The 26,380-nt window shown below is 32.3% G+C and overlaps 1 protein-coding gene across 1 annotated transcript in view; it reads right to left on the bottom strand.

Annotated features, from left to right (window-relative positions):
• Positions 1-5,243, bottom strand: part of Brms1 (breast cancer metastasis-suppressor 1-like protein) — a 47,449-nt gene extending 42,206 nt beyond the window's left edge. Inside the window, exon 1 of the mRNA XM_089642387.1 lies at positions 4,823-5,243. Within this exon, the coding sequence (XP_089498513.1) occupies positions 4,823-5,024 (202 nt within the window). The 5' untranslated portion in view covers positions 5,025-5,243. The remainder of the gene's footprint in view (positions 1-4,822) is intronic.
• Positions 5,244-26,380: the final 21,137 nt, after the last annotated feature.

Below are 26,380 nucleotides of genomic sequence, written 5' to 3'. Positions count from 1 at the left end.
GTACGGGCGCAAACAAATAGTTTACATTAATATTGTAAAGCAATACCTCGGAAAAAGTGTATTTTTATAAAATAAATTAATTAACGCCATCTATGAACACATAGAATATAACGAGCGTCGCGTTTAACCTTAAGGTTGAACGCAACGCTCGTTGTATTCTACGTGTTCACAGATGGCGTTAATTAATTAATTTTGTTTAAATACGCTTTTGCAAGGTATTGCTTTACAGTATTAAGACAAATTATTTGTTTGCGCCCTCATATACGCAATATGAATATGAATAAATAGTTTTGTCCATATAAAAACTCAATTCTATCGAGAAAGGAATACAAATACAATATTGGATTGAATCATCGGTAAAATATTGTATTTGTGTGCCTTTCTCGAAAGAATTAAGTCTTTAAACGAACAAAACTATTGATTCATATTCATATTGCGTATATACGGGCGCAAACAAATGATTTGTCTTAATATTGTAAAGCAATACCTTACAAAAGCGTATTTAAACAAAATTAATTAATTAACGCCATCTGTGAACACGTAGAATACAACGAGCGTTGCGTTTAACCTTAAATAATATATTATAATATACATATATCAATATAGGAAGTAATTCTATTTAAGGCCATGCACTACGTAGTAATTCAAAATCATGTGTTTTTGGTTTGAAAAGTTGGCCGCCTAGAAATGTTTCAGATGCTTTAATTAAATACTGCGAGTAGAATACATCTTGGCCTTTGAAATAATCGAGTTATTTTTTAGATAAGTCTTTTTATAAGCCCAGAAAAAAATAATGTATAAGGCATATGAAAACTGCTTTAAAGTTCAAAATTTCCTACTTACGAACCCATTTTCGGTTATAATTTTATTGTATAATGTGGCAAATTAAGTTATTTATAAAATGATCGGAAAAAAATTAAATATTTATGCCTGAACATCCACAAAATAAAATAAAAGGCACTTTTTGGCCATGTTTTTTTCTTACATAAATCAAAACAGGCGGATGGTGTTAAGCGGGAATTAAAACCTTATCGCCATCTACATAAGAGTTAATACCGACAGTAAAATCAGTTTTTCCAAAAATGATGAAGTTATGGGCTTTCAAAGTGAACTTGGGTAAAACGCATACAAACGGTGTATCGTGACGTCACACGAGACACCATACAGTACAATACATAATTCGAGTGGCAGTGCTGCAGTACCGCCGTGCATGTACCGCGAAGTACCTCGCATTTCGGCCGAACGCCTTTATCAACATATTTACGGCTTATCTCTTCAGTACTATTGCTATTTCCAAAAATTAAAAAATTTTGTCCTCAGCATGCTCAGATTAATATGACACATTTGCAAATAACATGAAATTTCGTTGAAGGAGAAAATCTCATGGGGATTTCGCCATTTATATGAAAATTCCCGAAATATTCCCCCTTTCGGGAATATTTCCTAGTATTTTCCCCAAAAATAAATTCGGGGAATTTACCCATCACTAGGCACGAACATTGGCAAGTTAGTCCTGCAGGCTGGGAAAACAGTATATGCTGTCGGGATGGAGATCATCAGCGGGAACATGAATGATCTCTCCATGAGAACCAATTTTTTATACTATCCGCGTGTCAGTCTGAAAATATGTGTACATCGTACATCCCTTCTGACTCGTAGATGGTGCATTCCGAGCAAACGCAAAAGAATATCTGTAGGATAGGGCCACGGGTAGTAGCCATACTCCCCAGAGGCAGAAAAATCTCACAAATTTCTTTTGTTATCTCTCCAACATTAGGGAATATTTCACCAGGTAACCACCAACCCACTCTCAAACTACTCCTGACCTAACCAACGCGATGTACAGTATATTGAGAACCCAGGTGAATCCAAAATTCCTCGCAGTGCGTAGAGCAAAACCCAGCATTCTCAAAAAAGTACTACAGGTCATTCCAATATACGAGCATGAAATGTCAGCCTACTACCAAGCACGATACCAAGATCCTACTGGAGCACTCCTAGCCCGGTGCAAGCGGTGCAACAGAGGCCATTGAAGTGTGAGGCCTAGGAGCACGTGCTTTGAGGATGGGGTGGAAGTTGGAATGTAATCAACCGACAATCTAAATCATGAATGTACCAACAACCCAGCGATCTTCTACTTTTGGAATGGGTTGCAAATATATGATTTATTTTAAATTATAATTTTTGAAATATACACCAAATTCACATATTTTAAATAAATAAAATATTTGCTCGGAAATTTCCCCTTAATAATTCTAACCCTTCACAAGCTATACGTATTATGCTGCATTTTTTTAAAAAAATTATATTTACTCAAGAAAATTTTTGACAATGTGTGATATACATACATATTTCACTAGTAATAAGATAAAAGATATTATGATATGATTAGTATTTATTATTTGTCAATGTTCTCCCATAATAAACAATTGCTTGTGGGTATGGGAAGAGGTATTATTTATTTAGTTTCTTAGATTTATTTATTTATTTTTAATTTTTGTTGGATTGTTTTTTCTTTCTTTTATTTATTTAATTTTTTTTTAAATTTAGTTTAGGTTTTCATTATATTTTTTTTAATTGTGTTTTGAATTCTTTGAATCTATCATTGAGTGATCTTATATTTTCTGGCAATTTATTGAAGAAATTTGTTCTTAAGTATTTGTAGTTTTGTTGACCCAAAGTTTTTTTACAAATCGGAATTGGTAACATGTATTTTTGCCTGAAATTTTCTGTGTTTTTGAATGGTACGGTTTTGTTTAGGATATGTTTTGTAAACTTGTAAGGTTGAGTGATACAGGAAAAGAGTATTTAATTTTCTGACTTTAAATTCTTTGAAAATGAGTTCAGATGAATATAAAAATGATTTCTTTAATATTATTTTAATTATTAGTTTTTGCGCAATGTAAATATACATTTGCAAACCGAAAAGCGAATTATGGGAAAGGAACGAAGCAACAGCAAATGGTGCGAAACGTCGATTGCGGTTCCTTCGTTCCTTTCCCATAATCCGAGGCTTAACTCGCGTTTCAGTTCGCAAATGTATACGCAGCATTAGTAGTTCTGTGAACCGTAGACCGTCTCGTCCAAAAATATACAGCCTGCCCATAATTCTAAGGACACGGTTATTTTTATTTTATTTTAGAAAAGGCTTTATAGAAGAGAGGATATTTGTTTAGAGAGGAACAACCTATGTAATTAGAGGTATCTATTTAAAATAAATATATATTTTAAATAGCAGAATTTCATATAAATTATTTTATAGTTTTTTTTTTTTTTTAACAACATGATTCAAGAAATAAAACTATACACATATGTAAACTTGATATTAACCCTATTAATACTACCAATTAAAACAGCTATCATTGTATCATCCAGTCATAATGAGATGATATGCTGAAAATTTGTACCCCTCCCTCTCCACCACGTGAAATATTTTGTAATTGAAAAATGAACTTTTATTTTCATACTTTACTTATATCATTGCTATTATTAGCAGTGGAAAATTTATAAGTTTTCGGCATAATTTACAATTTTTATCAGTTCATGTAAATAATTACAAGATTTGCTGTAAATTTATTAAAAAAAATATTCACCGCAAAGCGTACTTGAGGTGAACCTTCACAAAACTGCATCATACATCATACAAAATAATAATTATTATTATAATACATAAACCATACAGTCTTAATAAGAAAATACAGCATTTAGGTTAGCAGTAATATTCTATGAATCTTCAACAATTCTGCGCTTATGAGCCTTGCGTTATAACTTGCTTTGTCATCATACCTAGTGTAGTGGATGATATGCAGCTAATGAAAGGTATAATATGGTGAGAGAATCTGTAAATATGAAACACAGTGTGTGTTGATTTTATTTAAACACATCTCACTTTAATTTACAGATTGTCTCACCATATTAAAATCAACACACACTGTGTTTCATATTTACAGATTCTCTCACCATATTATAATGAAATCTGTAAATATGTGTTTCATATTTACAGATTCTTTCACCATATTATAATTAAAGGTTATGGTAAGAGAATCTGTAAATATGAAACACAGTGTGTGTTGATTTTATTTAAACACATCTCACTTTAATTTGGTCCATACAATACATCATTCACAGATTGAGCGGAAAGAAAACCAGAAGCCTTCGGATTCAAAGTTTTAGCGTTCTTACCAATAAAGTAATGGAAGATATTTAAGAATGCATAGATAAAAACGAATCTTTAATAAAATTATTTAAAAAAATCTAATAATACTTTAACTATGCTTTGCCGAAGATTCAAATTCAATGCAGAGGTTCATTATTGTTAGCGCTAAAGTAAAAATTATAATAATTTAAGTAATATTTTTAAGAAAGCTATTGATAATAACGTTTTTAGACATTATATAGGGTCAATAAGATTAGATGATCTTTCTAATAGTTGCACTGACAAGTTTCTTCAGAACTTTCCTACGAACGGGCAACAAAATACAAAAATCACATAACCTTCCAACGGCTTAATATTTAAGAATTTGAATTAAGCTGATTTGTTTCAAATGTCAAACATAAAACAGTTAGAATCTGACCTTTATTATTATTTTATTATTGAGAACAAGATTTGTTTTCTACCCACAAACAATATGAATTATATTTTATTATTTCATCTTAATATTGAAAAGCTTGGTGTACTTTCATACATTATTGAATCAAACATCATCTCACGCGAATAAACCGCATAGTTTAATACAGAAATGGCAAGATTTAAGATTGATGTCAAAATAGAAAGGAGCATTTGAGGTTATGTATACATAACAAATGGAGTGTTGTTAGTTACCCAGGTTATCCATGCACTCGTTACGTCGCCTCTCGCACTCCCCTTCATCCATTTCCGAGGAGTCATCAGAATCCGGTTCGTCGGCTTCTTCAGCGCTGGAGTCTCTATCAGCTCCCCTCGAAGATGCACCAGAGCGTTCCGACTCTGCCCCTGACAGGTCTCCGTCCCCATCGCTGTCCCCGTCGACTTTCATGGCCGGCATTGTCAACAGATCACGAAAACACACAAAACCCGCTGCCGAAACACAAATTAATCAAAAAATCCCAATAATAACAACAAACAGTCAAACGTCACATCGAAAACATTGAGCGCCAAATCGTCAGGTTGCAATCCTGTCTGTCAGATGCGTTGTTTGGTTGGTTTTGTGCAGTTGGCAGCGCGGGCGCCCCTGGCGGCGGCCGGTGGAACGAGCGGCGCTGAATTCCATGATGGCCGCCGCTACACTTCCGCCGAGCGGACTTTATCCGGTGAAATGTCCTTGAGTGCGCGCGGCTCGCAACATGAATAATGAACTTACGACCTAAATGCCGCGTTGTTGCTACGCTCTGTGACGTCACCTGAGTAAATAGTTGAGCATGTAGATAACAACATGTAGCCGCCTATATAATATAAGTACGATATTTATGTATTTTATATGGGAGCTAAGGTCGTCATATCGGATTTTCTTGGAAAGTTTTTATATAACCGCCACGGATCGGAACCGTGCGCGTTGAACAGCTTTGTCTTTGTTTAGTTTCCGAGAATAATGCCGTTCGGAAGTTGAATTCATTTATTACTACTTATTTGTAGTAAAATATCACCATATCCAATATTAAAAATTTCAGAATGTTTTACAATACACAAACATAATGCTTAACTTGAAAACGGAGAAATTCAAAATATTAATTAGTTAAATTAGGTTTCCAGATGTTGTGTCTACAGACATTTTATATTATTTGCTGAGTAATATTTTCCATGTGCAGAGTATTGCGCTGAATTTCACAATACATACATCGAAATAGGCATTGGGTAGGCAAGAATCACTTTCAGGCGCTTTGTACGAAGTTTGGTATGACCGGTAAAACAAAATAAAATTTCACTTGTACTTAAACGATTACTAGAATTATTTTCACGGTGGTACCATATTTTTTTATTGCTTACTGATAAAATTACACTTTCTTGAATTTCTGGGAGAATGAAAAAATACATCAATTATATTTATTTTCTCTCAAAAATGGGTTTCTCATATTTTCTTCGATAGGCAAATATACAGGGAGTCCGGGGGTTATGTGCACAAACTTTGGGAGGTGATTCTATACGACGGAAGAATTAAAAAAAAAAACTTTTTCGATAATAATAATAAAAAAATATTTACTTTTCCATACGAACAAATCAACTTTTTTAACATGAAAACTATTTTAAATAGTTGGAATTTCGAAAAAGCTTATTCATTTTTGTATTGTCGCGTAGAATAACTTCCTGAAATTAGTGCACTTTACCCCCGTACACTTGTATGTGTGGCGTTCAGTCATTTCTGCTCACCCAGGCGAGAAATGAGGCGATGATCAGTAAGTTTCTGTCAGCGACAAGATATCAGATACTTTGTTCCATTTTTTTCTATGGTTCATAAGCAAAGATGTACATTTTTTGTAGGAACAAAGAAAAATTTTCAATAATCGTTTTAAAGGGGGTGAGAGGTGATTTAACACAAAACGGCGCTATATAAATCAGCCAAATATTATTATAATATTGCTTTTCCTAACGAAGGATGGATACCACGACAGTTTTTTGATAAAGGTAGTAAAACCACACATTTCAAATATTCTTCATTCGGAACGTTCGCTGTATATTGATTTCTTGAATGAATCGATTTAGTATCTAGTTGATATTTCGATAATATATTAGTTAATATTTTATTTCGCCCTTCGACAATGTATTCAAACTGAACTGTATTTAGTAACATGGATTGAATTAAGGGGTCCTTTCTAACCGATCGATCGTGAAGCAAAATTTGGTCGAAAGTCACAATTACGATTGTGAACTTTGAAAATAATATCTTCTGTAAAGGGTATCTCAGAATGTTTATCGTTTTTTGATACTTAAAAATACAACACCATGATGGATTCAAGCTCGTTTTAATTACTGTTAAATTATAGAGTGGTTTTTTGAATTTTCATTTATGTAAAACAACCATTTGTAAATGAGCACCATCCACTTCTTTATACTCATTTAGTCTGGAACTAAAATGTTTAATCACTCGCTGGATCGGTGCTCTTGCATTGATTTCGTCTGTGATTCGTGGCTTTAAAACATTCAAATTGGGTTGAAATTTTTACTTTTAAAGTAACCCCATAGAAAAAAGTCAGCAGGCGTTAAATCTCGAATCATCCGTGGTCAGTTTATATCTCCTTGGCGACTAATTACTCTTTCAGGGAATACATTATGAAGAGCAACTAACGAATAATTTGTTACTTGGGAAATGGCTCCATCTTGCTGGAGAAATGTGTTGAGGTTGTAGCAAATCTGATTTTACATTTCTGAAGCCATACAAGTGAATATGGAGATCATATTATGATCCGGACTTGTATATGGAACGAAAAACATTCCGAGACACCTGTTATGTATTAAACTCTTGATCATCTTCTTTAAAAAATACGAGAATGGAGATATTGTTCGCAGTATAACTCAAACATTTTGGTTTGAAAAGAAAAATCAATAATATAAAAAAATCGTAAACAATATTATAAGATTCGCTTGAAGTAAATCATTACTGGCCTCTGTTTCAAAGAAGTTTACCTGTTTCAGATGAGTCAATGATTAGAGGATTCGATTTTCACCCTGTTTCAAAGAAGTTTACCTGTTTCAGATGAGTCAATGATTAGAGGATTCGATTTTCACCCTTTTGCGGCCTTTTTCATGCAAAACTTAAATTGGGAATTGTCGAAAAAATATCAAATCAATACAAATTTAAAAAAATCGAAATATCTAGTACATGTCACGTGTTTTATTTATTTGTATTTTTCGACTTAATTTTCATAAAAAAATTATCTTAAACAATCTGCTGTGTTAATTCAATGAAATATAAATCTAAAAAAATAAAGTATCGCCAAAAGGGCGTTTTTGGGTGTACGTTTTAAATACAACAAAGTTTTAATTTGTGCTCCAACGTAATCGGTGATTTGTATTTAAAATTTATGGTCATCGTAATTCTTTACTAAATCATTTATTTTATTTTATAGATCATCATATTTACATAGTGGATAAGGTAAATTAATGTTTAGTAAATTATTATCATTAACTCACAAACAATTTCCAAGGTTGCTCCTTAATTCATGAAAAAATGATTTTTGAGATTTTACTACAAATTGCTACAAATCCAAAATTAAATTTTGTATGAGGAAGCCCGCAGCCGATCCTCTGTTGTCAATAGTTGGTTTGTACCATGGAGGTGTTGAAATAGGTAATATTTTATTTATTTATTTTAATTTATTTTATTTATTTAGTACAGGTGATGATACAATGACACATGTAGATAAAAAATACTTTGACTGCCCAACTAGGAGGAATTCCCGTTTTAGGACAGTCAAAATTGAGTTAGTATTCATGCACGCATACATATTTTGTAAGAACAAAAACAAAAAAGGAAAAAAAGAAAAGTAATATAATATATACATAACTTAAAAAATATATACATATATAACTAAAAAATAATGATACATTAAAAGAAAAATATTATTATAAAAGATTAAAAGCAAAAAGTTATAAAGTTAACTGATGTTAACTTGTTGTTTGGTTTGTTTAGTTTTGTTTATTTTCTTGTTTTCTTAATGTGTCTGATATTTTGTTTGTTTTATTTTTGGAAAAGTGTGAGTTCACACTCTTTTCTCCCTAATTGGTGAAGCCAGACAGTGATCGATTTACGAAGAGCACCTATGCTTTCCTTTTTCCAAGCATCAGGTATAAAGTTGTAAAGTTTTGGGCCTAGGAATGAAAAATGTCTTTGAGCAAGTGAAGTTTTGGCTGTGGGTGGTACGATTGGATTCCTCCGTGAGTGTCGGGTGTCGTGACAGTGGTCGATAGATGGGTAGAGATGACGTTTTTTATGAGTGTTCAAAATTATTTTCCTCATGTATCATTGTCTGACATCTAGAACTCGTAACTCTTCAAATAGTGAATCGCTGTGGTGCCTAAAAGGTTTTTTCATGATTACCCTTAGTAAGGATTTTTGGGCCTTTGCTAATTGGTCTAAAACCATTTTTTGCGCATCCACCCCAGCCTAATGATGCATAGTCTAATAGTGACCCACACATAGCGTTGTAAATGAGTCTTAAATCTTTTAGACATAGGATATTTCTAATTGGCATAAAGATATGCGTCAGCTTTCTAACCTTAAGTAGTCACAAGGTCTATATGTCCGTCCCATCTAAGATGTTTGTCGATGACAATACCAAGATATTTTATACTGTTCACGCATTCTAATTTATAGCAATTACAGATAGTTGATTCGATGCATTTATGTATGAAAATATTGTATAATTCTTTGGGTTGGCCCGCTTCTGTCGCACTAAATCGTATAAATTTTGTTTTTTCTGAATTGAGAGTCAAAAGATTATAATCTAACCAATATTTAAGCTGATTAATACCGTCTTCTGCTTTGTTGTGTACAGCATATACATGTTGTTACTTTGTTGTGTACAGCATATACAATATGAATGTTGTGATGTAAAAAAAAATCTTTGAGAAATAAAATGCTTATCAGTTTTATAAAAACATTAGGGCAGACCCGTGAAAAGTCACTGGTAATAGATAATTGTAATTTATGTGAACGTGAAACATTGAAAAATTGCGTTAGGATCATTGTCTTTCAAAAGAAGAATTTTACCTATCGAATGTTGGCAAACTTGAAAAATTGCGACATATATACAATGACATTATAAAAGTAAAAGATACGTTTTATTCATAATAACTATTATTGAATAAAACCATCGCTCATGAAAAGGATAATATAGGCTAGGTCCGCTATTACGAATACACATTTCAAATAAAATGTTATTAATTCATAACATATTTTTGGAACCTAACTACTTTTGCGCTTGTCTGTTATGAAAAGTAGTTAAATTTAGAAATTAAAAGTTCATCGAACTTGAATTTTTGCTACGCATTACCCAGGAATATTTCACAGTACTTACTTACCCATGAACCAACATCCGAAATTAGTTTGTTTAGATGCATATATTTACTATGGTGATGGATTGAAAAAAGTCCAATTTAAAACTTTTGTTTAGCGATTTAGGTTAAAATATCGATTTGTTTCGTTTTCTTATTAAACATCAACAAAAATTAGAAACTTTTAAATAGGCTGCTGCGGCGTTATATGTAAGTTTATTTTAAACTTAATAACTTGCAAAAAGTTTCATGGGTTTCTGTAAATAATATTAGTGCAGACTCGTAAACACTCGTAGACTGTTACAATTTTAAAAAGGCAATTTAAAAAATTTATTTAAAATATTGTAATAGGGACCATATCGCTTGCCTAAATTCTCCCAACATTTACAAATTTGAACACGATGACACTTAAAATAAAAGCAAAGTGTTCATCGAAACATAAAATTGCCCCGAAGATAAAAATAGCAGACATTTAGAATGCTTTAAAAAAGTGGTTTTAACTTTCACAAAGACGACATAATATTTTATTTTTATTTTCACTAGCTTGGTCCGGACACTCCACACAACGCAGTTCCCAACTAACAAGTAAGTTAATAAATACTTGATGGAAATGCCCGAATACATTATTATATTCACAGTTGATTTCAAACAATTTATTTTGCCCTTTTGATTGCTTATCTATTTTTTTTCCAGTTGGGAACGGCTATTGATATCCTTCCTGATGTAATTCTTTTTTTAAACCGAACTAACTGTTTTTCAATATTTTGATGTTCTCTTTACCAGCCCAAATTACCGTACGGTGTACTTATCGCAATTCTCTGTACATTATAATTATTATGTACCTCCATAATCGCTATTCAGTCCGGAGAATTTACAATAATCTAAATATCATGTCACTTAAACAACTCTATGCCAAAACCACATTCATTTATACTCACAAATATAATACATTGATCTATTTACCAACAAACTTACTAAATCCTTCAATCAAAAGTAAAAACAAAAACGAACACAACATTTGGACAGACATTTCATTTACAACTTAAAACTTTACAAAATATTACCATTCTCCTACAAAAAACTAACGAATATCGAAATTCATAATAATAACATTGCCTTTATATAGCGCAGTTTAGTGTCATTTTACTTCATGTTTACTTTATTATAAAAAACTTAAAAATAGTAATTTATTATTAGTTTTCATGTTCTTAAATGTATTCCTACAGTGCGCCTTACCCAATACAGATCAAATAATATAACAGTAAATGTACAATTTATACAAAATGATGAAAAAACAAGAATAACAATAAAAGTGCTCTTATATCACAGGACAAAACAATAGCATTAAAACTAAAACAACATATAAAACGAGAGGCAGTTTGTGCCCAGAAATGAGAATATTTTGAGTAGAAATTAAGTAAAGGTACAATAAGGAGGCAACCGAAACCAAACAATTACCGGAAGTTTGAGAATATGGCTTACTATAAAATATTGAAAAGAAGTGAAGATTTATGAATGGTAGGATTTTTTAAATAATTTTGTTTTTAAAACCTGTTTAAATTTAGCCAAATTCTCGATATTAGTAAAAGTTGAGAGAAGTTTATTCCAGATGAGCGGGCCAGTTCCACGAACAGAGCGATCATAGTAAACGGCTCAATTTGACCTAGAAAGTTCGATTAAATGATTACTAACATCTAGATCTGCTGACCTTAGAGTAAGCTGTCTATCGCTTAAATTTTGTCGGACACGTAGTTCCGATATATAGGCTGGCGCCATCTCTTGCAATGCTTTGATGGTCATTAAGCAGATCTTAAACTCTATTATTTCAGGGCATCGAAGCCAGTGAAGGCGATCCCTTAGAAGTGGGGTTATACGACAATACTTAGATTCACTAAAAGTCACTCTCGCCACAGTATTAAAAGCTGACTGGATTCTATTGATTTGTTTATGAGGTAGGCCAGCATATGCACTATTGCACTATACGTGAGACGACGAACGAATTTATGAGTGTCTTAGCTCCATCGGAGGGAAGGCATCTCCTGATTGATTTTATCTGCCTTAGATGGAATGAACATAAACAATAGATCTGGGACAAGGGGAGAAACGATATTGATAAAATATTGCATCCAAACATAGACCGATTGAAGTGAGACAACATATGTAATATCCAAGTATAATCATAACAAATTAGCTTCCATATTTAGATTGTGAAATATTAGGAATTAAGAAAACATAAAATTTAGCACACATCCCAGCTATTAACGTAATGTAAATAGCAGCACACATCCTTATTAGCAACATAATGTTAATTATAGCACACATCCTTACTAGTAACATAATGTAAATTGTAGCACACATCCTTACTAGTAACATAATGTAAATTATAGTAGATACACATCCTAACTAGTAGCTATATTTGAGGGAGAAGATTGGACTCAAACTCACACACATGCTGAAAGTAGAATCAATGCGATAAAACAGTGGCTTGACAAAAATGTACTAACACTGAATATAACAAAAACTAAATACAAAAGATTCAGCTCAACTATAAAAGGACAACCTACCACACCATAAACAATAAAAAATACACAAACTTAATTGTAATTCCGATAATATTGATTCTAACTGCAAATGTGAAGATTTGGAATGCGTAAAAAACATCAAATAATGTCTAGGTACATAAAATAATTTTAAGTGAAAATATCACATCGAAAACCTTTCAATAAGGGTAAGAAAATAAATACACATATTATTTGCATTACGAAATATAATTTAACAACAAGACTTAAGAAAAATATATTTTGGATTGTGCATTGTGCAACCCCATCTTAACGTATAGTTGCATTGGTTGGGGAGAGACAGGTAGAACAATTTTAGATCCGCTTGTGAAGGCCCAGAAATCCGTTATTAGAGTCATTTTGCGTAAACCCTTCAGTTATTCAAGCGATCAGCTCGATAAAATTTAATGTATTTGATGTTCGTCAAAATTACATAAAAAGGGTTACTATTCACGTGCACAAAAATCTAGAAAATCTTGATAAAAATGATCAAAAATATATCACAAGAAGTCACACCCGAAAGGATCTCCTGGTCCCAGAGAGCAATACGGAAAAGAATCAAAAGTCATATACATATCTGGGACCGAAATTATAAAATAAAATCCCTCAAGAATTAAATATTAAAACATGCAAAATGACCTTCATCGGTTCAATAATAACTAAATGGTTGATTGGATTGGGGAGGGTGGAGTCTGAAAAACTAAATAATGTCACTTAAAATTTTACATGGTTACCTATTAATGGCTCATTTAATAAAAACTAAGTATTTATTCAACTTTGATAAAAAACAATACTTTAATTTAACAATAAAAGCAATTTGATAATAGTAATTTTAACAAAATTTGGTTCTTTCTTTTTTAATGATAAAGTAATGTTTATAAGACAAGGTTTTATGCATACCATAAATGATAACAAATAATTATAAGCACATATTGAGATGGTTGTTTACAGGTGAAAAAAATATAATAAGCAGTAATTGTTGATTGCGGTACTAGTACATATTGAATCATTTGACGGGTTGGAAATAAGCCGACATAGCTCAGTGGTTTCAGAACACCTGACCGGACATCAGAAGGCACGGGTTCAATTCCCGTTGGCTGCATTTATTTTTACTCGGGAGATATTTTCAATTTGTATTGATTTTTCAGGCAACTAATTATTGCTTATAATTATTTGTTAGAATTTGGTTCCTTAGAACGGGCAATCTGCCTAATATCGACCTACAATTGGTAATAACACTTGTACTTATTTTTAAACTTATACAGTTATTGCAATATTATTATCTTATCATTTTTGCTATATACATGTATCTAATTTAATGTAATAAATAAATAAAATTGTGTATTGAATAAATCAAAATAGGGAAAATGTAAAATGTATTCCAAACACGGGAAATACCAGTGGAGAAAACATAATGAAATATTATTATGTCAATATGAATCAAAGTTAGTAAATAAATTCTCAACGCTCCATAAATAAATGCACCATAGGTAAATGCATCATCTTAAAATATGGTCCTAATGTGTACATGTTTTTGACGTAAAAATAAAAAAAAAACATTTTTTTTTGTAGTGCATCAACGATTCGATTAATCGACCAATAAATTAATCTTCTTTATTAGCTAAACTGGATTCTGGAAGCAAGTTTATCAATTCTTTGATGGGCGGACATAACAGTATAACTGCATTTTTGACCATTTAACGATTTATATGAGAAAATGTGTCTTGTGTATGCCGGCATCAATGGTATTAACAGTATAGTTACACCAGTACTCAACACATAAATAAACAACTTTGTGCCTATTAAACTAACTTAAAATACTTGATATAATTGGGTTCATAATAATGTTTTTTTGCTCTCCTGAAAAGTTACACTTTTGCAGTTATACTCTTATGTCCGCCCATCAAAGAATTATCAATGTAGCTTACTTCTGGACACAAATGCCCTTTGTTCAAAAAATGGATACGATTACAACGTCCATACTTCACAGGGTTACATGACAAAATTACACATTCGTGAATTAACCAATATTACGCTGTCAGAATTATACTCGGACGAAATTATACACTACACTTGTAGAGAAGCGCCTCTAATTGTACCTCTATGAGAACTACACATGTCAAGAAAAGCTAACCTAACTTTTTTTTTTCAATATGATATCTATTTAGTACCTACATGCTTAATTCTCTGTGATGTTTCGTCTAATTGTAATTCTTATATAAGGAATGTAAGAAAAAAGTAAGAGTTGGAGTGAAAGAACGAAAGAAACGCCTGGAAGAGGAAGAAGGAATGAAAATGACAAACCATTTCCAAGAAAACATTAAGTTGTTTTGGAAAGAAGTCAAAAGGTCCCGGAGTGGCCCAGAAAACGGAAGCATGAAAGTGATAAAATCAAAAGATGGAAAAATGTTGACGAATGAGGAAAAAATAAAAGAGAGATGGATGAATTATTTCGAGGAAGTCTTCGAAAGCGAAGTGAATGACAGTGATTCCAGTGGCGAATCAGATATGAATGACGATGGAGTGAATGTTACCGAAATTAGCATGGATGAGATAGAAAGCTCGATTAAATGTATGAAGAATGGTAAGGCTGTTGGGTTTGACAATATTGCTGCTGAATATTTTAAAGGAGGTAGCCGTGTAATTCTCACATGGTTGTGCAATCTTTTTAACCAATGTTTAAAGGAAGGTTACACGCCTTTAGATTGGAGAAGGGCTGTGATCATGCCATTATACAAAGGTAAAGGGTCACGTATGGAATGTGGGAATCATAGGGCTATTAGCCTGCTTAGTTCAGTTGGCAAGCTGTATGGTAGAATTTTGATTGAAAGAGTAAGAAAGGAAACAAAGGATAAAATATGGGATGTGCAAGGTGCTTTCATGAGTGGAAGGGGGTGCATGGACCAGATCTTCTCATTGCGTATGCTCACTGAGAAGTTTCTGGCAAAAAACCAGAAACTTTTCTGTGCCTTTGTAGATTTACAAAAAGCATACGACCGAGTCGACAGGAAAAAGCTATGGAAGGTGTTGTCCAAGTATGGAGTGAATACGAATCTGATTCAGGCAATTGCGTCTCTGTATGAGGGAAGCGTTGCATGTGTTAGGGTAAACGGTGGTTTTACGGGGTGGTTTGATATCACAAAAGGTGTTAAACAAGGCTGCGTAATGTCACCGTGGTTATTCAATCTATACATGGATAATTGTATGCAAGAATTGAAAGAGGTGGGATTGGGCGCGAATTTGAATAATTTTAAAGTATGTTGCCTGTTGTATGCTGATGATGCGGTGCTGATTGCTAATAGTATAGATGATCTACAGTCTCTCGTGTCTAGGATGAACGAAGTATGCATGAAGAATGAGTTAATGATGAATGTAAGTAAGTCTAAAGTAATGGTGTTTGAAAGAGAGAGTACGAAAACAGTGTGCAATATAATTGTGAATGGGGAATACTTGGAGCAGGTGGATGAGTTTGTGTATTTAGGAAGTATGTTTACGAGAGATGGGAAGGCTGACAGAGATATCGAAAGAAGGGTAAATGCAGGTAATTCCGTTAATGGAGGACTAAACGCCGTAGGCGCTAACAAAAAATTGTCCAAAGAAGCGAAGTTAGCAGTCCACAACGGAGTGCTGGTACCTACCTTGATGTATGGAAGTGAGGCATGGAACTGGCAAAGAAAGGATGAAAGTAGATTAAATGCTGTTGAAATGAGATCCCTGAGGCGTATGTGTGGTAAAACCATGTTTGATCGTGTGAGGAATGTGGAGATCCGCAAAGAGTGCAAGGCTGATGTAAGCGTAATGAGTAAGATTAAGAAAGGGACGCTTAGATGGTTTGGGCATGTAGAGCGAATGAGCGAAGATAGGAGTGTAAGGAGGATATATGATGCAAATGTGAATGGTAGCAGAAGTCGGGGACGCCCGAGGAAGACATGGCACGATCAAGTGAATCAGATACTCGAGTCGGGCCATGTCAAGAGTCAGAATAATAGAAGAGTATGTATGAGACGACGTATGAATGTGAATGAGGCAAGGAGTGTGTGCCAAGACCGAGTTGTTTGGCGGTCCGTCCTCTCTGCCTACCCCTGCGGGGAAACGGCGTGATGGTTAGTTAGTTAGTTAGTTAGTAATTCTTTCCGTGTGTGATTCTGGTAGGGCAATTTTAAAAGTTAAAATCATGCCTGAATAAATTATTGCCGATTTCAGTTCGTAGCATGATTATTATTATCGTATGCAGGTGCCCTTGAATATTTATTCGTCTTAAATAGTTTTTTTCTCTCGAAATAGTACTTCATTAATGTCGAACAATTCTCGATTAAAGTACTACCTATTTTATTATATTACTAGAGTAGACCCGTGAAAAATTACGGGTTGTATGTAAGAAAATATTTTATTAAATATGCCTTTCAAAATAAGAAATTTAATTTTCGAATGTTAGGACGGGTTGTTTCACAGAATTTGAACATTTTATCAATTTTCAAAGTTGATTTTCAAGTTCTGAGAAGGTTTTATTCAAGTTATAATATTATTAATAACAGAATTTGAATCCCTCACAAAACTTGAAAATTAACATTGAAATTTGATGAAATGTTCAAATTCAACAAAATCAAATGAAACAACTAGTCCTTAGTAAACTAGAAGAATCACGACATCTGCCCAATGACATTATAAAAATACCAGATTTAATATTTGTACTATTTATTCATTCTAATCCAACAAAAATATTGCACCGCTATAATATATTAAGCAAGGATACACATTCGTAGAATACGTGAGTACGAATGAAAAAGCTATATGAACGGCCCGCTAAAGTATGTCCATTAAAGTCTCGGTAAGTTATCTTCACTTTATTGATACATCTAAGCATCTGCCAAACATTTAAACAAAACAAATACACACTTCAAATAAATACTTATTAATTAATAAAATAATTTTGGTACCTACTTTATAGCTTGTGTGATAAGTTTTGTAGATTTATTTTCAGTTCCAAGTTTGAAAAAAAAGTTTATTGAAATTTAACAATTTTACATAATAACATTACCAATGCACCGATAACCAAAATGAGTATATTTAATTACATATATTGACCGGTTAGTGGTTAGTGCTCAAAAGCGTTCAGTTGCCGTTTCAATCCTCTTCTAGTTTAATCTTAACTCCGTGGGCAATTTTGGAATATACTTTTCACATCCCACGAACAATCAGAGAGATATATTATTTGTATATTTGGGAGACATATATCCCAGCCTAACACGATCTCGTAAAAGTTATGTTATAATATGTCATTTTGTATTACGGTGTGAAATATGACCTAAACAATGTTAAAAAGAGAGAATACCACACTTCCACTTTGCATTAAAAAAAAACCATAAACGCTCCCGAAAAATTAAAAATAATTGGATGAAACAGTATTTGGCATTTGAAAAATATTTCTCAACGTTGTAATAATTTTTTAATATATTAAATGAAAAAAAGTAAAGTGACAATAACTTTAATGATACCTTTGTCTAATTAAATGTCTTTTTAGGTTTCGCGTAAATAATCAATTACAGTCATTAGGTAAGAATCATCGGTAAGCGACATTGTTTGCGTTCAAAATTTTAATATTTTTAAATGCATATGTTGATTTGTAATCTGAATGAGTCTTTCGTCTGCGTTTAAGAACAGTATTTTATTTTGAAATACGTTCAAAACCAACAAATACATTGCAAAATATCAGAGGCTATAGGGGTTAAATATTTATTAAATTACATACGTGAAACACATACCATGTGTTTATTTTTTTATTTTTTTTTTATATTAACTCCACACAGGAGGCCCTGAAGAAAATAACTTCCCTCAGGGCCTATGTCATCTTTGGGGATGCTGTGTGGAGGGTCTTTTTGTGGATAGGAAGGAGTGAACATGGGTCTTGAAGAGTCCCATATTGTAGGAGGGAGGAAACACAGAGGTCGGCAGTTCGTTCCACAGCCGAGCTGTTGAACTTAAGAACGAATCGTAGAAGCGACCCGTTCTCATGTGACAAATGTCAACTGTGTACAAATGTTGGGCGCGCGTTTGGCGTGTATCCCGACTACGCACCGGTGCCGAAGGGATCAATGACGCTAGTTCCTCAGAGCATCTTCCATTGTAATACCGATAGAACAAGGACAGCATACCTACCTGACGCCTGTGCTCTAAAGATTGCAGTCCGTTTGTTAAGATTGGGGAATCTATCAAACGGACCGCCCGTTTCTGCACAGAGTCATGGGTTTTTTTCAGGTATTTAGGGGCTCCGGACCAGAGATGGCTGCCAAATTCGATAGTAGGGCGCACTTGCGATTTGTACAGGGTCAGCAGTTGTGTACTATTAAAGTATCTGCATATCTGCATCTGTATCTTATTATGATGGTGGTAGGAGAATTTAAATATTATCCTGTTAAATATTATCTTGAATGCGAGCTTGGTGTACCGTCTGAACACTCGGACACTCATCGGTCCAACTTAACCAGATTTGTAATGATTTGGTTACTATTTAAGACTGTAGAAAACAAACTACACCTAATTTCTCCGCTTCGCCACTCCACCCTTGGCCCCGTATAAAAAAGTGTATTTTTTTTAATTACCTATCCATATTACTCCCCTTACCACCTCCTCTCACATTATCGTCGTCCTTCATGTATGAAACAATGTTATCATGCATCGTTACTTTTTGGGGTCTGTCCAAAACGCTTACAAATTGCAGTTTGTTAGGAGTTTAATTTTTCGGGCCCTCACAAAATCAACTAATCATGTTATCAAATATTTCAGCTTAATATTCAATTTAAAATTAATTCGCTGTTTTGGAAAATATTCTATAATACTGTCTTTAAAAGCGGATTCTTTCAGATTTTGATTTTAAACACACCATTAAAATATTAAAATGTTGAATGCAAATATAGATAATGCTTTAAAAATCATTTACCGATGGTTTTACCACTTTATACAATTTACACAAAAATAAAACATGTTTAATCAGACAAGAGTATTAAAAAGGTTATTTACAAATTTTTGTTTTGTTTAAAAATAATTATTTTAAAAATTAGCAAACTTTAACCGGGTGAGTTGTTTTCCGGTTACTTAGATTTTTCAAATTATACAGAAGCATCTTTGGTAAACTTTTAGATGCAAAGAGTAAGAAAGCTTGGTGTTCTTTCTTTCTAATTCTGTATTTATTGTATGTCTGACCATAATTAAAAGGAGATTGAACAAGTTTTATGAGGTCATGTAATTTTGTGACAGATATATTTATAGCAAGAACTACGCGGCCCTAATGTGTTCTCGATTGATTATAAAGCGCTGAAACTTGAAAAGCGTTGAAAATATAAAACGCTTACCGTAAATTTAGTTTATTTTTCATTTTAATTCTGCCATTAAGCAGTAATTGTGTCTGCTCTGATGAAGGCACGGATGTGCTGATACCGAAAATATCTAAAATACTTAAAAATATCCTAAAATAAAAGTCATAATTTAATTTAGCAATTCAACTTGTAATGTTCTATCACAAACTAATTTTCTAAAACTTTAGATTGCAGTCGGAACCTTAAATTAAGTACTTAAGTTATCCCGTAGATCCAACATAAATCCCCGGGAACGCCGGGTACAACGTTAGTTAAATATACATTACAACACGTGATATAAAATTCCATTGATTAAAATATATATTCTATTGTAATTTCGCTACGACAAAGACTACGAGCTACGAAATCCACGAAAAGCTACGAAAAATTCTACGGTCATAATTAAACGGTAGCCTAGCCTAGGTATTTAATACTTTCCTTTGTTGATATATACAACATACATACTACATTTAATTAAAAAATAAGATAAATTATTGAATCGGATCGAACGTCCTTCAGTTTATCAGAATTAGTTCATTGATCCATTTTAGTATTTATTAAGGGTAATAAAATTTGTAGTAGTTATTTTGTTAACATGCTTAAAAAACAACATTCGTTTTAATGTGTATCAAAAAAAAATTATTATATTTTTCATCATCTTTCCTGCGTATTTTTCATTCAGTAGTTTCAATTGAATTAAATCAATTTCTCTTCTCGTTATTATTGACACCCATATCCATGCTAGAATTTAAACTTGGTATTATTGCAAAATTACACTTTTGAAGTAATAAAAATTGATTTCATTAATCAGAACAACTTGTTGAACAAGTTGTTCAACTTTTCTCTACTTTCAATACACATAATATCCATGTATTAAGTATTAAATACATATTTATATAAACCTTCCGGAAGAAATTCTCTAAATGATAGTGAAAATCCTATCAAACTCCGTTGCATAGTTTAAAAGAACTAAGCGCACACACAGACAGACGGGGATAATGACTTTGTTTTATACTATTAGAGATTGTCTTTTCTATTTTGGTCTTCAATTTTAAATAGGAATATCTTTTGGTAAGTGACATTACCTTTCTAATACTGATGTGCATAATTTATAAATACTGTTTATAATACTAATAAATAAAATAAAACATAACAGATTAAACTGGTGTACACATTTCGTATATTCTATCGAGATTTTGAAATTCATAAACAATATGAATTAACAGCAATCGTTATTTACCGTCTAAAATGTAAAATTATGTATGTTATTTAAAAATATTCCATGGACAACATATGACTGATTACTGATTACAATAATGCAGAGATGTTTTCAGGAAAATAAGAGAAAGAATGTCAGGTAAAACAACACCTAATTCACGGCCGTGAGATCTGTAGTAAAAACTTTCTCAGAATTAAGAGGCCAAGACATTTTTTTTTGTTTTTTAATAAGATACCTATTCCATTACAGCCATAAAATTTTTGAATATAAAAATTATTTAATTGAGTGGGACTAATGAAATATCGGCTCCTGGAGCCTCCATAGTAGTCACTTTATATATAGCCTCATTAGTAGAGCTATTTATTTATTTGTAAGAAACAAATAGCTTTCATAATGCAAATATGGTTATGCATAGGAGGTTAAACAAGGTTAAGACCAAAAAAAAATCTTGCTGATGTTGGTTAGAGAGTTTTGTTTGATTTAATTATGCATACCGTATTAACGTTTATTGTTACTTACGTTCATCCATTGTTTATATTGCTCCGCCAAAGTAGGCTATGGGTTCGAGTCTTTGTTGGAGGTACACAGATAATTAATACGAATAAAATTAAAGACGATAATTTTCTGTGAATATCCATTGAATTTATTAAGACGCCGGCTGGCCTCAGTGCTTCCTCCCTCCTACAACACGGGTCTCTTCAAAACTCATATTCATCTCTTCCTCTTCTCAAAAATACTATGCACAAACCAACAAAAAGGGTTTATCCCTCTTTTTCCCATACTTATCTTCAGGGCACCACCGGGTGGTCGGCTAAGGGGTGTGGAAGTCCTGACCTGCACCAGTCACCCCAACCACCACCAATCTCTCAACAGGACTGCCAGACGTGGCTCGGCGAAACTCCCCCGTCACTCTATTATTTCACTTTGTTCTTTTTTGTGCTTACAGGTACTGGAGTGTGGGTTCCCTCCACCAACTATTTGCCTGACACTTGTTACTTGATTGTTTGATGCTTATTGTTCTGTGTTGTCCTTGGATTAATACCTGTTAGCGCTCGCATACCGCTTCCTAACACCGTATGCGGGGACATTGAAGGTCTAGCTTCATTTATATACTTTGTAGAGCCGTTTATTCAAAAATTAGATTCATGCTAGAGCTCCGAAGGGGTGACCATAAGTCACCTATACCGGGGTGGGACAGGGCGGGTGTAACCTTCAAACCAACAAAAAATACCACGTAATATATTCATAATTAAAAAAAAAACACTATTCAATACATTTATAATTACTTTATATTATAAATTCTACTAAATTTTAATCATATGTAAATGAAATCCCTAGCACGGGAGATCCCAGTTAGGATATCATTATAAAAAGGACGATCTTCCTTTCCTTCTGCGCAACGTTGTACACGTGCGAACTATGAGCAAACTACAAGAAGATTAGTATAGAAAGACTACGGGTCCAATACAACAACGCCTTCCGCACAATGTTTTGTCTCCCCAGATACTGCAGCGCTTCCCGTATGTTCACGGAGGGGCGAGTTCCCGGATATGCAGCCCTTATTAGATCCAGGGTGGCAGGAATGAGGGAAAGGATAAGAAGCTCTGGAAATATCCACTGGAGAAAAATACTAGCGCCTAATATAGTCACGGCTCTCTAAAGGCTTCAACTTTCTATTATTCTATTATTCTATTATTTTATCATTTTATTATATTTTATTTTCAATTTATTCTGTTTTCTTTTCTTTGTTTTTCTGTTGTATCTTTTTGTTTTTGATTATATATTTTGTTGTATCTCTATATGGAATGTGTGGGACTGCACTAACCTCCCCACATACCGGAATAAACACTTTATTATTATTATTATATCTATTTGTTAAAAATCAAAAATCAAATAGCCACACATTTTAAGATTAAAATAAAAGGATTTAAATGTTTTTACGATTTTTACAAGGATTTGGTAAATTTAATAGCAACGATTTGCATAAATAATCTCATAAAAAATGATATACGATTTTAGGCATTAAGGTCATCGCACACGTATGTATCACCCATCATATCACATGAGGCACCAGATCAGCATCGCCTCAGCTCGAGCCGAATTCTTCGCATAAAACTCCATACTGCAATGCACACTAATCAGCATTGTAATAGCATCGTCTCGACTCGGGACAGCAGGTGAAATGAGGCAAGTCAATGTCGGTCCGATTCCGTGTCGTGTGCAATAACCTTTAATATTAAAAAACAACCTACTTTTTAACATAATATGTCTATCTCAATTATTAATGTTTCTTTTTTTGTGACTTTATTGAAATATTTAAAAAAAGATTATGTTTGCCAAACAATGTACATGTTTATATGTTTATAAAACTATTAGCACACACGAAGATGTGATCTAACTTAAGATTAATAAATAAATAAATAAATAATTATTAATAATTACAGTTAAACTTGTCCAAATAATATATTGGACAACTAATTAATTTATGAAAAAATAGTTTTGTTGCACTACTATTTATTTACATTTTGAACACCTAACAGGACCCATCACTCAATGTATAACTCAAATATGCAAATAGGGTGCAAAACATACAAATAATATATTTATTGTTATTAAGTTTAATTTGTAGAACTCCATTTTATTTTTTTATTTTTTATATATACAATAATATTATTATTGGGTTTATAAAAACAGTTTATTTTTAAACAAGTTCTGCTGTGTAATTATTATTACGCGTGACAGCTGTTTCGCCCTCTGAAGGCATTATCAAACTGTGGGTAGCCCACTTACAGACGATAAATTTATATTATTTCTAGGTAGGTATTTTAATTTCATTTACTGATTTCTTAATTGATTTCTAAGTAAAATATCAAAAATTATTAATGGTTATTACCCCAGCAAAGTTTCCCCAATTAGTGTAATGTTTAAATTTGACTGAATGTCTTTATGTTAGTTATTCCCAAACGATGACTCATAGGGTTATTTTAATAGCATAATTAAGTACTTCATAGTGCACTCATATTTGCATTAGGTTTGAAGATATCTAGTAGGGGTGAACGAATTATATTTGTTTGTTCATTAATTAGAATAGCTTTTGGATTCAAAAACTCAAAACAAAAACTCAAAACAAAAAAAACTCAAAACAAAAACTCTAATAATCCAAAAGCTATTCTAATTAATGAACAAACAAATATAATTCGTTCACCCCTACTAGATATCTTCAAACCTAATGCAAATATGAGTGCACTATGAAGTACTTAATTATGCTATTAAAATAACCCTATGAGTCATCGTTTGGGAATAACTAACATAAAGACATTCAGTCAAATTTAAACATTACACTAATTGGGGAAACTTTGCTGGGGTAATAACCATTAATAATTTTTGATATTTTACTTAGAAATCAATTAAGAAATCAGTAAATGAAATTAAAATACCTACCTAGAAATAATATAAATTTATCGTCTGTAAGTGGGCTACCCACAGTTTGATAATGCCTTCAGAGGGCGAAACAGCTGTCACGCGTAATAATAATTACACAGCAGAACTTGTTTAAAAATAAACTGTTTTTATAAACCCAATAATAATATTATTGTATATATAAAAAAAAAAAAAAAAAAAATAAAAATAAAATAAAAAAATACAAATAATAATAAAAGTCAACCGTTTATGTGATAAATTGTCGAAAATTTTCCATGCAAGATTTTGTGCATTTGTCCAACACATGCATGCAAAATTTAAAAAAAAAACATTTTGTGGTGATATTTACAAACAAAGAGCTCCTGCATTTTTCGTTTGTTTTGATTAAAGTGTGTATTTTGCACATAAAATTACTTTTTTTGTGAGGTCCTCATCCCACGGGACTCCAGTTGCCATAAGAATCGAACCAGTAAATGTCTAACTCAAAGCGAACACGTTGAATATTAGGCAACAAAAGCATTAATAGAAAAAAAATGATGACATAAAAAATAATACCAACTTAATTGCGTAATATGATTGACCAATCTAGGCAAATAAAAACATTAAACAATTTAAAAAAAAACTTACGTAATGATTACGATTTCCAGAACTCAATTTCAAAGTAAGAATCGTGGCTCTCTTATCAGGCACAAGAGTTCGTATTTTCTGATATGGTATACAAGACGAATACACAATATTATTGCAATTCACATTTTTTTATTTATTTAATATTTGTATGTTTTTTACAATAAATATACAATTTATACATATTATACAGTGTTATAAAGGTAAATAATAATAGCTTTTCCTCACCATAAAGAGACGAGGCTCTTGTGTTTGGTGAGTTAATCCTAGCTCAATTATATGGAATCATGTAAGTAAGTAAATAATACATTTGCAAAATAATATATTATCAATAATAATATATTGGAAAAAATATAAAAAAAATAATATAAACAATAAATAAACTAGGCTTGTAAAGAATAGTTGTTCATGAAATAATTTTAAATAATGCTTAGATTTCGTTGTTACGTTGAGGTTGAAATGAGTTGATGTTGGAAAGCGGAGTCATCACCAATCACCACGGGTCTTTAGTATCTAGATGTGTATTATTTTTATATTTTGTTTAAGGAAAGACAAATATTTCCGGGTTACGAATAATCTGACAATATTTTAAAATCTCCTTCTTCAACCACAGTATGCGGAAAATTTATATAAATAAATGTTTAATTTATCTAAAGCACATTTTTGGTATTCATAATGTACACCAATTCGTTATAAAGATTAATCAAAATAGTTATTTGGCATTAAGCTTCGCCTTAATAGAAAACCGCACTCGATCAAGGTTTGCCAATTTATGTAAAGCGAAAATAAGTCATGTGACAATAACGTTTATTATATTATTACTAAACGTGAATAACTACAAGTTTTTTTTTAGTTTCTCATAAAGCGGTTAGTAAATTTTAAATGAAAAAAAACATTGGCAAGCAATTTAAAAAAAAATTAGCTGTGTTTGTGTAAAAAAATATTTTCAATTGCATAATAAATTGGCATATTAAAATCTAAGAAGCTTTCATCTGCTATTAAAATGGTATATCATTTTGGGATATGTTAAAAACAGAGAATCTACATATTTGAAATTGAATTTTACTTGATGACATGATATTGTTTTGTCTATACAATAGGGATAAAAGAGATTAAAAAAATCAATATCAACTCCTCTGAAGTTATGTTTGTTACATGTAACTATGTTATGTAGTAAAGCAAAAAAAGTTAATTCAATAGTAAATATTTAAATACAAATACCTCACTATCTTCAGCATCA

Source organism: Hesperophylax consimilis, chromosome 18 (assembly GCF_061612785.1).
Source record: "Hesperophylax consimilis isolate HC1 chromosome 18, BYU_Hcon_1.0, whole genome shotgun sequence".
In the NCBI taxonomy this organism is placed as follows: Eukaryota; Metazoa; Arthropoda; class Insecta; order Trichoptera; family Limnephilidae; genus Hesperophylax; species Hesperophylax consimilis.
Note: the sequence above shows the minus strand (reverse complement) of the source record. Positions and strands in the feature narration are given on the sequence as shown.